Source organism: Asterias rubens, chromosome 22 (genome assembly GCF_902459465.1).
Source record: "Asterias rubens chromosome 22, eAstRub1.3, whole genome shotgun sequence".
NCBI lineage: Eukaryota > Metazoa > Echinodermata > Asteroidea > Forcipulatida > Asteriidae > Asterias > Asterias rubens.
The window spans coordinates 5618575-5634268 of NC_047083.1; the positions used below are offsets into that span (position 1 = coordinate 5618575).

The window sequence follows — 15694 nt, forward strand, 5'->3', positions numbered from 1 at the left end:
AATGGATTATTCTGTTTGTGAAATGAACACACTAAATGTACTTAATGTTGTTTAGATATGACCCCCCTAAAAAATGATTTTTGTGTTTTTTGGGCCATTTTGAAGAGGGCTATACCATACATACCCCAATAGAGATAAGATATGTTGCTACAAACTTACTTAGAAAGTAACTGTCATCTAATCAATTGGAATCTATGTCAAGGAAGAGGTCTCTTCAAAAACCTGTATTTTAGCATGTGACTTTTGTAATTTGTTAAACGTCCTAGACCGGTGCCCACAGGAAAGGTCCAATTGCTTTTATATTACATGTGTGTATCAACAAGGTGCATTTTATGTGGCACAGCTTTTTCAGTCGTTGATCTCGACCAATAGGAATGAAGAAACTGTCTTAAAAGAACAGGTGCAATGTCGCGTGTCACGCTCATGAATTAACACTTTTTACGGGTTATAAACAAAGATTTATGCACACCCACGTGACGCGCTCTCCACCAATAGGAATAGCAAAACTGTCTGAGGTACTTATGAATAGTTTGTTATTATTGCAAAGTAGAGGTCTCAATGGGAAGAATCATTTGGGTCACAGTTTTACTGCGCTGCAGCTGTGCTACAGTATCTCCGTATGGGCGCTTACTTGCTGTAAAAAGAGTTCTGGAGATTCACACAGCTATTACAACTGGTTTACTTGCGTAACTTACAGGTAAACATTGTTTAAAATAAATAAATATTAATAAACAAATAAATAAATGAATAAATAATAGTTTTAGATTGCTTTGAATTAAATGTCCAGACTTGTATTGAGAATATTCTTAGCATTGAATGTAAATAGGAATAATAATATTATTATTAACAATGAGATTAACTTAACTGCACTTCATGATTTGTTACTGTTTGTGGTCAATAAGAACACAGTTTTCACAGGTTTGTTATTTTATGCATACACCAAGTGAGAAGACTGGCCTTTATCATTGGATAAACGTGCAGTGACGTATGCATTCTTTATCTGTGTTTTGATTGGTCCGTTTGGCAGCTGCAAATTGCGGTCTTCTGCAAAGGTGATTATTATGGACGGGGATTGACCAACGCTAGATGCCACTCTCTGGTGTTATTCACGAGCCTCGAAGTGTGACGTCAGATGTTCAGGCTATCTGGAGCGCGTTTTGGCGACCCTAACCAGAAAGATGTTTGAGCTTTGGTCATTGGTCGAGCGTTTTCGCGTGTTCGGTTGAACCGCCGGTCCGACCAAACCGTAACCGACTTGTTGGCTCGGTTACGGCTTTGTTTTAAAATGGCGGACTCTATCGGAAAACGTACTGGAATTCTTTTAAAAATGAAATACTTTGAAGCATAACAATTGTACAAATATTGATAAAATTACAAATACTAAGTTCCATTCCTCTATAATAAAATGACGGTTATATATTTTGAGAACACAAATTTTCAAGAGATGTACCTACGCCATGAACGGTTTCTGGTTACCGACACGTTTTCGACGTCAGAAACTTGTTTCTGGTGTGGCGGTCTCGGAGCTCCGGCGGTCTCAGAGCTCCAGATTACCAAATACGGTAGTATTACGTCATGCCGTGCCTGCGCACACCAAGCGAAAGTAGTCGATTTTAGCGCCGTGCCGAGTACACTCTCGTAGTAGACTTAGGGACAAGTCGTTTATTGTCCCACGCGGTGAGATAGTCGAGTTGCAGCGGTGCTCTCCGCGCGCGAACTGCTGGTTGGGCAACTACTGCGTTGCCCGACTCCAGGCAGCTCGTAGTAGTCACGCAACCAGCAGTTCGCTGCAACTCGACTATCTCACCGCGTGGGACCATAAATAACTTGTCCACAAGTCTACTCTCGTAGCTGTCATGGCGGCTCCCATATCGTGTGGTGAACGAGTGGAGCGTATGCGACAGTATTGTGAAAAAAGTAATCACGTTTAAATAAGTATTTGAGGAGTGGGAATTACAAAGAAGGTTCTTCTGAAAGCCAGAAAAGGGTTTTGGATTGCCCCTCGGAAAAGCACTCGTACGATAACAAAACAGGTCTCGAAGATTTATTCGTGGCGGTAGGGGGGACGGGGACTCACGCCCGCAACGACAGCATGCTACGTCATCCCGGAGAGCTTGGCACGCCAGAGATCTGAGACCGTGATTACTGCGTGCCGAAATCTCCGGTGACGTCGCCTGGAGCTCTGAGACCGCCGGAGCACTGAGGCCGCCACACCGGTCATGGTAGCAAAAACACGCCCCAGAACATCTGAACATCTGACGTCACACTTCAAGGCTCGTGAATAACGCCAGAGAGTGTGGCCTCCTGGATGAAATTTTAATCTCGCATGACGTAGTACAGCGTATCTCTTTTCACAAATACACACCGGTCCAACGCACATTGGAGCTACCCGTGGTCGTCTAGAAGTTGATCACATCCTGAGTGAGTGGACCCTACTCAACATATAATACACCATCATACAAAGGGTTATGTACAGATATTTTACGATGACCGCTGTCCCATTTAGAACCAATGGAGTTCATTGTCCATTTACAAATGAAACCTTTACCAAGTTTGGCTAAAAGGTGAGTGACTGATATCGGTCTGAGTTTCTGCTAAGTGGGGGTATAGTCTTTGGGATAAGAATAACATGTGCCTGCTTCCATTGAAACGGGAAAACACCTCGCTTGAACGACGAATTTAATATTTGTGCCATTTTCATTGGTAATTAATAAATACCTTGGACGGTTTCAAGTCTCTGATTGGTCAAAACCCGGTCACGTGTGAGAGTGTTAACGGTGGTATAAAGACCGGCTTTGGAAAATAGCGAATAAGTGGCCACTAAATCAGCATACATTGTGTAAACCTTGCGCGTTGCACTGTATCGCACGCTTATTTATATCCCTGTTTGTTTCATAGATATAGAATATAACACCTAGATCAGGGGGGGGGGGGCGGAAGGGGTATTGCACAATCATTTGCTAGCGTGTTAATACTAAACATAACATGTAAGACATGTCGTTTACGCTAAATATATGTTGCTTATTTAATTATTAAACTACTAAAGCAGTTGGCATTGCAAAACAAATCATTTACGATGTTTTCTAGTGTAGACATTGGGTGAGTTAACACTATTTAGAGATAAACGCACCCTTTGATTAAATGGACCCGTCCAGGCAGTCTCAACGGCCGCGCCTGCGTTCAAAGGGTAGAACGTATTCGAAATATTTTAGGTTTATAGGGAATGTACGTGCACTACACAGCGCGCCGTTTGCGTAGGTTTGTATGGAGAGCTTCGACCGGCGCTCGTCGGGAGAGAAGAATGAGATTAGTTTCAACGTAGGTGGCGGGTTCGTGGTGCGACCCCTTCCGCCCCCCCCGACCTAGATCGGCCGCACGTACATACGCGCCATAAGCCGTACACAAAAATTACTGGTTCTTCATGGACGCCCCAAAAAGTCACGTGCTGGTTTTAACGCGCTAAATATGAACATTGGAAATAGCCCTTAATCACACGGTGGGATATATTATTCGACAGGTTTGTCGCACAATATAGACCCATATCTATGATAAATGACAAAAAGCAAAATTCATAAAATCAGCACATAAGCACAAAAGTGTAAGTATAACACGGGCTACTCATTTATTTTTCACCGGCACGCAAACCGTGCATAATTTGAATTATTTAAGAAAACAAAGCAATTACGTATTTTCTAATCAGTTTGGAGGGTAATTAGGCCTGCACTAAATGCTGCTCTATAAAATGGGTTCATGTAGACGTGTAAAATACTGAGGAGAAGTGAGGTAAATGAGGCAAAATTTGAGTTGTCCCCATTGAGAGGAGAAATGAGGCAACAAGTTGAGTTGTCCCTCTTTTGCGCTGAAAGCTGGGGCAACAAAGTGGAAAGAGAAGTAGGCGTGTCGCTGAACCACGTAGTGGGTCCTGAGTGAGACTGGTACCATAATCCCTACTTAAATTTACAAATTTTATCTTCAAAGGATTCCTGCCGAAGTTGTTAGTCGTTTGAGATGTTTTACTTTACAACTCTTAATTAACAAACTATATCTTAAAAGGCTTCATGCCGCTTTGAAATACAAATTTTATCTTAAAGTTCTGCCTGCCGAAATTGCTGCGGCGTGTAAGATTGTTTTACTTTACAACTCTTAAGTAATAAACTCCATCTGAAAAGGCTTCATGCCGAAGTTGTTTTGATTATTTTAGTTCGTTACTTTACAGCTCTTAACTAATAAACTTTATTTTCTTGTTGATTGCCAGTTATCTTTCCTATTGTTGTAAAGGAGCCGGTCCCGGGTGTTTACTGCCTGCTTTGGGTCAAGCAGAGTCCTCGGAGGGAGCAGTGTAACATTCATGCCAATCAGCCAGTAGAGGGCGCCAGCACGGCTCCGCGGTGGAGCTAGTTGCTGGTTGGCCCCCCTGCTGGAAGATTGGGAAACCCGCTCGCCTGGAGATGTTTTCCTAGGTCTAGATCTGTGGATTTATAAAGATTTGACGTCTGGAATAAAACGGTCAGGAATTCAAGCAGAAATACTGGTTTTTTCATTGCTTCGTATTGTTGTGGTTATTGACACGGGATTTTTGTGTTACAGTACGACTAGCCCTGAATAGAAAACACAACTTCATATTTAATTACAAACTAACCTTCATATTGGATCTATATCTACTTGACAACCCCGCTCGTCACAGCCACTCCTCCACTCACCATGTTAGAAAATGTCGTTATGTTTTTATACCATGCCCAGCTTTTGGGCAATTCTTTGATCGTAGTGCGCATGATCGGACGATTTTTACCAACTAATGTGCATCATTTTAACTAACAATCGAGATTAATTAAAATTACCCAAAAAAGTTGCCCAATAAATAAGCAAAACTGTAACCAACAGTTATGATAAATTCAGATAACGAATTATTTGCCCAACACTTGCCCAACTTTTGTTCCGCTTTTTAAAAGCCCAACAACACCAATTATTGGTTTTGTTGGGCAATTATCGACTAATAAGTTGTTGAAGTTACTTTTCCCAACAAATGATTTGACCAACGTTTTTGCAGTGTAGGCACTGATGGTGATCGGGGAACTAGACAAAGAGCGCTCTGACCAACAGGACCATCACCTTGGTGCCATAACTGGTTCCTTTCGTAAACCTTGTTTTACATGTTTTGGTGGGAGACCTTTCCAATCAAGGTGTTTGCTATTAACAATGATGGTGTCTTCCAATATGAAACAAACAGTTAGCCGTTTATAATATTTTAGTTTTATTGCAAATAAATTTATGTTTTCATTTTAACGTTAATATTTTTCAATTTGTATGCGTGAAGTCCATTTAATGCAGTATTAACCTAAATCTAAATTAAACACGCGGTTCTGAGTACATAAATCATTCATATCTACTATTCATGTTTGACGAAAATGTTTCTAAGCTCCTGTCGTGACTTCAGTGCTACTTCATAATCAGATGCCGTGGTCTACCCATGATGCTCCATCATCTTGTCACCTGATGATGCAGTTGCCTTCCCAACGATGTGATCACATTTGAGCATTTGCAACTCAGCTGGCTCATCCGCACTTTGGTTGCTGAGCAACCCTTGCTGTAACGGGTACTCTTCGATTCTTACATTGGAGTCGATGCCATGGACGCCATTGAATTTACCTTTGTTGTGAAACCTGCAAAAATTAATCAATGATCCACTGCAGGGTAATCATGTGGCTGATTGAACACAAATTATCAACCGATTGTCTCATTTGCATCGTTGCCAGACAGATTTGAGAGCGCAATAAAAGGGGTCAAGTGTAAAAATGTTGCCCAATACATGTAAATTGTGACCTGGGCGTTGTTACTTTCCAACTTGAGGTATAGTGGATGACATAGGTCCTAAAAACGGCCCTTGTTTGCCGAGAGGTCCAGGGAATTTTTCAAGATTGATGCTCGGACTTTTAAACAAAATTACACTAGTGTGGGGGTGTTTTTATATGGAGGGTGAAAAACTCGACGGGCTTTCAGCGTTAAAGTTCACGAGTTAAATAATTGTTCCCTTTACTGTAAAATGCTGTGAGATCACGCGCATGCTCAGAATAGCTTAAACAGTAGAAATTTACCCGGTATGTCTGCTGCCACCTGTCGCCTGAAACAGGGTGTCCCGTTTTTTTGTTTTTTTTTTAAACTTAAAATCTTGTTCCCATTGCTAAAAATAAAATAAGGCATTTACTACTTGAATGAGTTTTTGTTTGTTAATCATATATATATATATCTATATATATATAGTATCTAAACACTTACAAATGGTCAGATTTATCAGAACCTGAAATAGTATACAAAAATTTAATTGTTCGTTTCTATTCACCGTTAATTTCTGCACGTTTTGACACATCTTGTGTTGCGCTACGATGTTGTTTGGTGGATTTATGGACACTTGAGTGGCTTAAGGTCGAATTTCAAAAGTTGCAAAAGCCCCTATTCACCCCAATTCCAAAAGGGAACTCACATAAGCATCACACTCAGACAAAATCAAGACAAAAGACACAAACTCGTTTCGTTTACATGACCATGAAATTAATTGCCGTATCTTTAACTCTAAAACTGCTGTTATCCTGTCCTCCATTCTTGGTGTGTCCTCCATCACACTGTCCTGAACGGCAAGGAGTCGTCTTCTCATACTCTCAATTAGACCTCTGATCTGTCCCTGGTCAATCCCCTGCCAATTCCTGATCAGGATGCGTCGCAAACCCCTTGAGAGTGGTGTCAGGCTTTATGGACTTGTTCACTTTCTTCTTCTGCTGCAGAGTCACCCTCGGACGGCCACTCCTTGGCAGGTCGTCCACATTTCCCTGAGCTTGGTAGCGATTCCACCATTTACTGACCGTCGCTGGTGACGTTTTTACCTGATGAGCTGCAGCTCGCATCGACGTACCGGCTTCTATCAAACCAACGGTCCGTCCTCTTTCCTGTTTGGTCGTTTGAGCCATCTTTCCTGTTATCTTGAAACACCTTTCCTTGCTTACCATTGTCGTATGCCTCCCATCTTTGACACCTTTGCTTGGTTACTGACAATTACTGCTGATGTCCATCGCAACCAATTTATCCAAAACGCGATAAAAAAAAATCATTTATAAAAGGCGGGCAAAAGAAACGCCGATCTTACTCGTCACAATATAACGATTTAGCTTGAATAGGGGCTTTTGCAACTTTTGAAATTCGACCTTAAGCCACTCAAGTGCCCGTAAATCCACCAAACAACATCGTAGCGCAACACAAGATGTGTCAAAATGTGCAAAAATTAACGGTGACTCGAAATGAATAATTATTTTTTGGCATACTGTTTCAGGTATATCTGACCATTTGTAAGTGTTTAGATACTTTATTGGCGCAGTTTATATATAAATTGGTCACAATCGCCTATCTTCCCCGCATGTAGATATTAAAAACTTCTGAATTTTTAACATGAATAAAAGCTCACGTTTTAACATGAAACTCACTACTGTAAAGTTGATGACGGTATTAAACATAATATCTAGAAATCTTTTTATCTGAGATGCTATTTTGACTGAGATTCTGTTTTGTGCACCCTTTTTCCGAAAATATCAATTAAACTTATTCAATTCAGTTCACAGCCATTGAGGATAGTTTCCTTGCACACATTGTTTAATGGTGCAATCACTGACTGTGTTACCATGCTTCGGTAACGTATGTTGTGAAGTATCGTTCTTGAGTAAGTCACTTCCCACACAATACGAAAACAGAAGTGTACCGAAAGATTAAAAACGAAATTGATTACCGGTAGGTCCGGTGAACATGGGAAAAATATTGCATTATTTACCATAGCTCACTGCCGTTCCGAATCTTGAAATCCTTGTTACTCAGTGCGGTGATAGGGTGGAACCATAGCCAATGACCGTTGTACTTCTCTTCAAACCAAATGGCAATATACCCGCCGATGATGACGTCTGCCTCCCACGGCACATCCATCTCCCGCTCGTTGACAGTAAATATAGCCTTAAAGTCAAGTAGAGATAGGAAATGTTTTAAGTTACTTGCTCCTCAATGCAGACCCTTTTGACTTCATTACAAACTTGGCCCCAACGCTTGGAAGCAAATGAGGACCCCTGTCATTTCGGGGCCACGCGTAAAGCTAAATAATTCCCGTCTTTGACCCAAGATAATCCCTCAAAAAATGGGCCTCAAGTCTTTTTAAAACCAATATTGAGGGCGTAACACTTTTGAAAAACATCTCGGCGCGCATAACACCAGCCATAATTGAAATTAACCAGACAAAATAAAAAGGCTGGATTGTTCCAAGATGACTGGTTTGCTCGACACTTTGCTTGACAGGGATAGTTGAGGAGGTTGAGGAGGAGGAAAAGGAGAAGGAGGAAGAGGTAGAAGAAGAAGTTTGCCCACCTATGTTTGAACACGCAAACCGTGAGCTTTATTGTATCTTGTTTTTAAGTCAGAGAGAAAGTTTCAATTCCAAAAGAGTTGACAATCGTAACCGATGCACTCTGAACAACCTTGTTAGGGTACATACCTTCACACTTGTGTTTGGTTGCACCGTGATCCCAACCTCGGAGCTAAAGGTTTCTGTTTTCGTTTTGGTCTGACTCTCAGTGTTTGAAGCCGTGAACGTAGCACTGGAATCCACACTTACGCCAAACTCCCCTGGCACACCCAGGCTGAATGAGATTTTCTCCCCAATTTCAATGGTGTCTGTCACCGACCACGTGTAGGTATCTGAAAATTCAGTCTGTTAATCAACAAATAAAAACAAACTGGTTAGGTAATTGAATTATGTTTACAAACTGGACTACACCGTCATAAACCTCATGACAACGTCACTTATTGTGTAATTGTTTGCATAATATAGGATAACAATGTCAACAGCAACCCGAATGGTTCAGTACGTTCAATTTGCATCGGGGGGTAAAGAACTTTTTTTTCCTCCACTGATGTGCGTTAAAAACCGCTTAGGGTGATTACAAAATAGGGAAATCCTGAAACAAATCACCTTATTAAATTAACAATCCTAAAACAAAGCACTTTAATTTTATAAGTATTAAATACTTATTAACAAAGCACTTTAATTCACATGTATTAAATACTTATTAACAAAGCACTTTAATTTAATAAGTATTAAATACTTTTTAACAAAGCACTTTAATTTAATAAGTATCACAACTTCTATATCAAATAACAAACCTGTGAAAATTTAGGCTCAATCGGTCATCGGAGTCGGGAGAAAATAACGGGGAAAACCCACCCTCGTATCCGCGCGTTTCGCTGTGTCATGACATGTGTTTAAAATAAATCCGTAATTCTCGTTGACGAGAATTTATATTGTTTTACTGTTTTACAAAGCACTTTAATTTAATAAGTATTAAATACTTATTAACAAAGCACTTTAATTTAATAAGTATCACAACTTCTATATCAAATAACAAACCTGTGAAAATTTAGGCTCAATCGGTCATCGGAGTCGGGAGAAAATAACGGGGAAAACCCACCCTCGTATCCGCGCGTTTCGCTGTGTCATGACATGTGTTTAAAATAAATCCGTAATTCTCGTTGACGAGAATTTATATTGTTTTACTGTTTTCTCAAAAAGTAAAGCATTTCATGGAATAATATTTCAAGAGAAATCTTTTACCACTACCTTCTGTAAACCCTGTAAGTTATTTGTAAATCTGTGAACTTTAATTTTTTGTTCTATACCGAAAGGGTCCAATGGCTTTAATAAGTATTAAATACTTCGCCTTGAACACCCAGCAAGGTGGATATGTGCGCATTACAAGTCTTATTATTATTATTAATAATAAAAAAATGCTTTAGTTTCAGGATTGCCCTATTTAGCTAACCTGAAACAAAGCATTTTTATCTAATAAGTATTTATATGGGCATAGAAATATTGATACATGTAAGATGAAGCTATGTGCAATTGATGTTTTCATGGTCCTCAAACCGTCACGACTGAATGCATACCATTGCCTCCCCGTTTGAAAACTACTGGATCCGTCCCTGATAAACAACCCAAAGTCATGCAGCTGGTCTAATGAGCCGTAGTTGTTCTTATTGTGGGTATACGATTACAATTATTTACACTTCTATTTTTAATTCAAGGCGAAATTTAGGCCTCATTTTGTGGCGCCCGCTTTGCCTTCATTCACATAATAATATTAGCTCTCATAATAATTACTTAACTACTATTTAATATATTTAATTTTTAAGAGATATTACTTTACATCCAAAAGGTTGCTGTATAGGAGTAGTGTACTACCAATTCAGTTTCCAGTCAGCCTTTGGACAACCATACGCTATGCACCTTATTAAATATTCCCACAATTCCTACGTGTGGATATGCCAATGTGGTATCCAAACTTTACCAACTCGTCTTTGTTTGCCATATTATTTGAAACATTTAATTAATTTGAGGCCCTCGATAGTGACATTGATAATACTAATAGTGATATTCCTAATGCTTCGCAAGGATTTATAACTGATAAAAGCAGCAACATTTGTAGCCCAAGTGGCTCGTCAAGCCTAAATGGACAACGGTGCAACCCAAAAAAACTTAGTAAATCCACGCAGAAGCCACTGAAAATTCTGAACATTAATTTCCAGAGTATCGGCAACAAAATCGCCCAATTTAAGGCAATAGGCCTACTCGAGACAGAAGACCCTTATATTGTAGGGACTGAGACCTAGTTAAACAGTTCAGTATACTCCAATGAATTTCTACGGTTCATCTTCCAGATTTTTCGTCGGGATCGTTCAACGGACACCACCGGCGGTGGTGTTTTTCTTGCAATGAAATCAAATCCCATCGCACAAGAAGAACCCGACATTCAAACCAACTGTGAATCAATTTGGGCTATAGTTAAAGGTAAATCAGCCATCTATATTGGTGCTTTTTACAGGGAACACTTTGGTAAAACCAATCTAGATACAACTTATCTTCAAGAACTTGAAAACACCATTAGTAAAATCCCTTCTACCACTAATCATCATAGTAGGGGATTTTAATCTACCTGGTGGATTGGGTGAAAAACGATTTTCCGCCGGGGGGGGGGGGATATCTTTCAATCAGTAAGCAGATGATAAACATCGCACACGACCACAACTTGCATCAAGTCATTTCAAACCCGACGAGAGAAGACAACATCTTGAATTTTTTTTTTTTTACAAATGTTCCTACACTTGTACAGAATGTTAGGATTCTTCCTGGAATCTCAGATCATAACATCGTGTCTGTAGAGATTCTCACTTCGTAGATAGTCTTCGTGCTATTTATTTATTGTTTGCTTGATTAGTTATTTACCGTAAGGTAGATTTAGAAAAGAAATACATTTTCTGACGTAGGAACGTAGGAAGAAAGTTATGGTTTTCGATTAACGTCAGAGGTCACATCGTCTACTAGTCTTGGTTTAAGACTCTCCTGGATTCGTCACAAGAGGGCTCACCCCGCGAACTGCTTTCTCCTGTAATAGCGGTTCTCGGGGTGATTAGCACGTTGGGATGATAGCGCGCCCTCTTGTGACAAATCCAGGAGAGTCTTGAACCAAGACTAATCGTCTATAGGCGTACACAAAAGAAATGTATTTTCCTGCGTTACAGCGTATAGCAGGAAAATATTGTCTGTTGGTCACTAGCAAGCGCGTACGCTTGCAAAGAATTTGGTAAGCAAAGCCCTAGTTGGGCTAAGAAAGTTGCCAAAGGTGTGGCGCATTCCTAAAGGCGCCACAACAAAGAGAATGGGTTTGGGATCATTCTAGCTCGCGAACACCGTTCTGCTGGGACGGGTTAATTTTAAATTGAGGGAATACATGTTTGTATTATAAGAAATTTAGTAAGGTGATACAAACCAGACAAAGATTGGAACGGTTTTCATAACTCATTACAAACCGTAAATCTAAGTTGTTTTATAGCTTAATTTTAGGGGACAAAATTATTCATGGCCCTTAAAGTTGAAATACGAAAACGTTTATATTCGGTGACAAGAGAAAAAAGACAAAGGATCTTAATGTCATTACCATAATGCAATTAGAGTTACTTTAACAGGGATATATTTAATTACTTCTAGAATTATTTGCGTTAACATTATTTGAGAAGTGTATTAAATTTCCATTTAGCTAAGCTTTAAGCATTCGCAAAATAACGTGAAGTGTAGATTTATTTATTTTCCAGAGTCTTTTAGCTCAAAGAGTTTTATCTCTGGTTTTTAACCCTGGGCACAATAAGTGGGAAAAGTTCCACATGGAGCAGCCTGAAGGGCCATGTGTGCAATAGCACGCAGACAATAAGAATGTCATTTGCATTGTAAATGTATGTGTGGTATACTGAATATCAGAGAATGACAACAAGGAGGTAATATAATGTAATGAGTAAAAGTACTGACAATGTAAAAATCAGTTGAATAAACTAGCCCAGCAGCAAGTTCGGCAGGCTCAACTCAATTTTGGTGTAAAATTGTGAAAATTATTATAATTAGGATAATTTTGGTTTAATGTTTGTCAAGGCACGCTATGCGTGGAAAACAGACCTTGTAATACTATAAGCCTTTATACTACACTGGGGGTTTTGGAGTTCATTGTTCACCATTTGCAGCTGACATTCCCAGAATGGTCACACACCACACACTCATGGGTGCATGGAGGTAGACATTTTACCTCCATGCTAAGTACAATCACTAAAAGCTAACACATGCTTGGCAGGCAGATGTTAAATGGAATTCACTACATTCTCAATTATTTTGCTTTCGAACGTCAAAGGAACAAAACAAAACATTTTTTCCTTAAGTTACCTACTTGTTTTTTGAAGGTGTGTTTCAATTCTGTCGTCAGTCCATTGTGGAACCATTCTTTATAGATGAAGCCAGGTTTTTTCACGTCACTGGTAACCGCGTTGTATCTAACGTTCTCAACTCTCACATCGATACAATACCTATAATGTAATAATGATTAGTTGAAAACTTGTGAGCGCTGGTATCTAGAAAACTACTCACTGGGATATAAGAAAGGGAAACGTTAATGGTAGGCTTGACTGAAGAGGTTGGTTTTGAGATGAATAAGGACATATCGGGTTGTGATCTATAAAATGAGAGGCAAGCTGTTCCATTGGTGGAGCTGCAACTGAGAAACGTCTATGGAAGGTGCAACAAATACGTCTGCATCACTTGACCTTATATTGACGAACAGCTTGTACAGTGACAGAGGTTTCTGCAAGTACTTGGGAGGGCTAGCTGTTGGTGGTAATGAGTTTGAAAATGACGCGTTGCTCAATGGGGTATAACAGTGTATGCAGTCTTGTATAACTGTCGAGGGTGTGGAAATAACCTCCACAATGCATGCTACAACAACTAATAATATGAATGTCGTACCACGACCCCTTATGTGCCTATTAAACAAGACATCAAATAATATTATCCTACCACAGTTAATGGATGTAATTATGTTTCCATGTATTATTAATTCCGAATTTATTATGATCTGCCAACACTATCGAACAGTAGACGATTGTAGGTATACCGTACAATATTGCTTTGGGCTGCGGCTGAAAAACTAATGTACCACTTGAACCGCCATCGATTCCAAATTTACCTGGCACTGATTTTCTCTCAATTATTTTGTGAACTATATAATTTTAAAGCAAAATTTGTTTGCCATTCTTCGAAGAAAATAAACAATAGGCTATTCCGATGAATACTATGTCTACACATATTTAACATAGGTCATTGGCGCACTAATTTTGAGTTGGTGAAATGTTAAAAACCCTGTGATGCCCGACCCATGTCATAGTTACACCAATGCCTTTGGGTACAGCAGCTTATAGAACGTTGAGAAAACGTGTATATCTCAAAATTTCATACTTTTTTCCCAAGCTAATAACCTTGTAAGACGCTGTAGTGATGATTCGGCGAAAACAAATCTAAAACAAAAAATAATTGTTTTAGTTATCTGATTCTATGCACAAAGCAAAGCGGTCAGATCTTGATGTACGCAAGCCCATACAAAAGTGTTTTGTATTAATTAGAGTTTCCAAGTCCTTGAGTCTCACTGCCTTAAGGGTCAAAGGCCATGTCAATCAAGCCTGTCTGAGGATAGAACATAAACGGTTTGGACTGTTTTACATGGATGCTAAGGCAGAACAAATTATTATTGGTTAACTTGAGGCTAAGCACAATGAGCAGGACCATTCACAAAAGATACATGTAACACTGTATTGTAGCTGCCAGCCTCATTATGGTAAGCATAATTTTGTTGTGATTTGTTGTGTTTGTGCTAAAGCAGCTCTATGAAACTTAGCCTGAACATCTGACGTCACACTTCGAGGCTGCAGACAGGGGCCCATACCAGTCTGTATGATTGGGCCCCACCTCCTGTAGACCAATCTTACGAAACGTACGGACGCTTGAGGGGCCAGACAAAATAATACTGCCGTAGTAGGTGCACCACGTTCCCACCATTGCTAAATTATAGATATTCAAACATCTTCAAAAGAAAGTGTCAGCCTTTTGAAATACAAAAAAAGATTGCTGGTAGTGTAAGCACTCTATATAATCCACGATATACATAAACTGACCAACCTGTATAGGAGTTTGAGATCGATCGGCCCTGGGTCACGAGAGATAGTGAAAAACCGATTACAAATTTTGCATTGCATCGATGACAAAACAAAATAAGTAAAAATATAACTGAGCGATAAACTCAAAACGCGAAATTAGATTATTTTTTTATCATCAAATATGAAATTTCAGACAGAAATATATCGAGGGATGTTTTCTACTATCATCATCATTAGACCGTGTAAGTGTTGTGTACATTTTGTGATCTTCACGATTTTTGTTTCTTACCAATTCTGTAACGTTCCTTTGAATATCGAGATTTTACGAACCTTCAATGTCGTATGGGCTCAAACCCCTCCCCCACGTAATACTCTTTGTATGACCGTTTCAAAACTTGTTGAAAACTTTGGACGGCCCCTAACGCACGGGTTTTATTTTAGGTCAATTCTCTGGGGAATATCAATTGTCGGATTGGTGTATACCCTTTCGTATTATACTCACTTATGGTACTTAGGCGTTTCAACAAGATGTTTCTGTTTTAGGTACATATCGTACCACCTGACGGTTTGACCAGTCTTCTTCTCCAGCTCCCTGACATAGTCGGCAGCCCTGTCGTCAAAATTATACCTCTGGCCATTTGGGAGGTACGTCGTGACCAAAATCTGATTTCGGCTAATCAAACAACTTCACAGCTGATGCAAAAAATTGAATTGGAATAAGGGTGTCTGAATTAATGGAAGTTATCATTGTCTGACGAGCACCGAGTATCAAACATCGTTGCCACACGTTTGACGAGTATAGTTGAAATTCTGTCTAAACCAAACATATATTTGCCTCAACGTTCTGCACGAAGAAAACAAAAACGATACGTAGACCCAACATCTCTGGTCTGAAACATGTCCAATACAGCAGCCAAAGTTAGTGGATCAATTTGAAGTCAACGTGCTTGGTGCTGGACACCTTTTTCTACGGAAGTGTATTTAGGACATACCGAGAAAACAATCGCGCCCCGCTATTCCGCCTGGGCGGATATATTAGTTCTCAACACGAACAAACATCCTCATTTATTATAATGTTTTTCTTTCAAACATAAGAGTATATGCATACGAACAATAAAACAATTTTTTTTAGTAATTGTTTGTCACGATT

The 15694-nt window shown here is 39.6% G+C and overlaps 1 protein-coding gene across 1 annotated transcript; it reads right to left on the reverse strand.

Annotated features, from left to right (window-relative positions):
- Nucleotides 1–3584: 3584 nt before the first annotated feature.
- LOC117305223 lies at nt 3585–15119 on the reverse strand. The gene is made up of 5 exons (XM_033790042.1): nt 15047–15119; nt 12789–12924; nt 8519–8734; nt 7811–7986; nt 3585–5660 (listed from the first exon to the last, which is right to left on the reverse strand). The coding sequence occupies exons 1-5, from the start codon at nt 15091–15093 to the stop codon at nt 5462–5464; spliced, it is 774 nt and encodes a 257-aa protein (XP_033645933.1). The 5' UTR covers nt 15094–15119; the 3' UTR covers nt 3585–5461.
- Nucleotides 15120–15694: the final 575 nt, after the last annotated feature.

Coding starts and splice junctions, on each gene's coding strand:
- LOC117305223 (XM_033790042.1), bottom strand. CDS start 15,093: ATGTACCTAAAACAGAAACATCTTGTTGAAACGCCTAAGTACCATAA. Junction 8,735..12,788: donor AACACACCTTCAAAAAACAA/GTAGGTAACTTA, acceptor GTTGATTAACAG/ACTGAATTTTCAGATACCTA. Junction 7,987..8,518: donor AACCAAACACAAGTGTGAAG/GTATGTACCCTA, acceptor CTTGACTTTAAG/GCTATATTTACTGTCAACGA.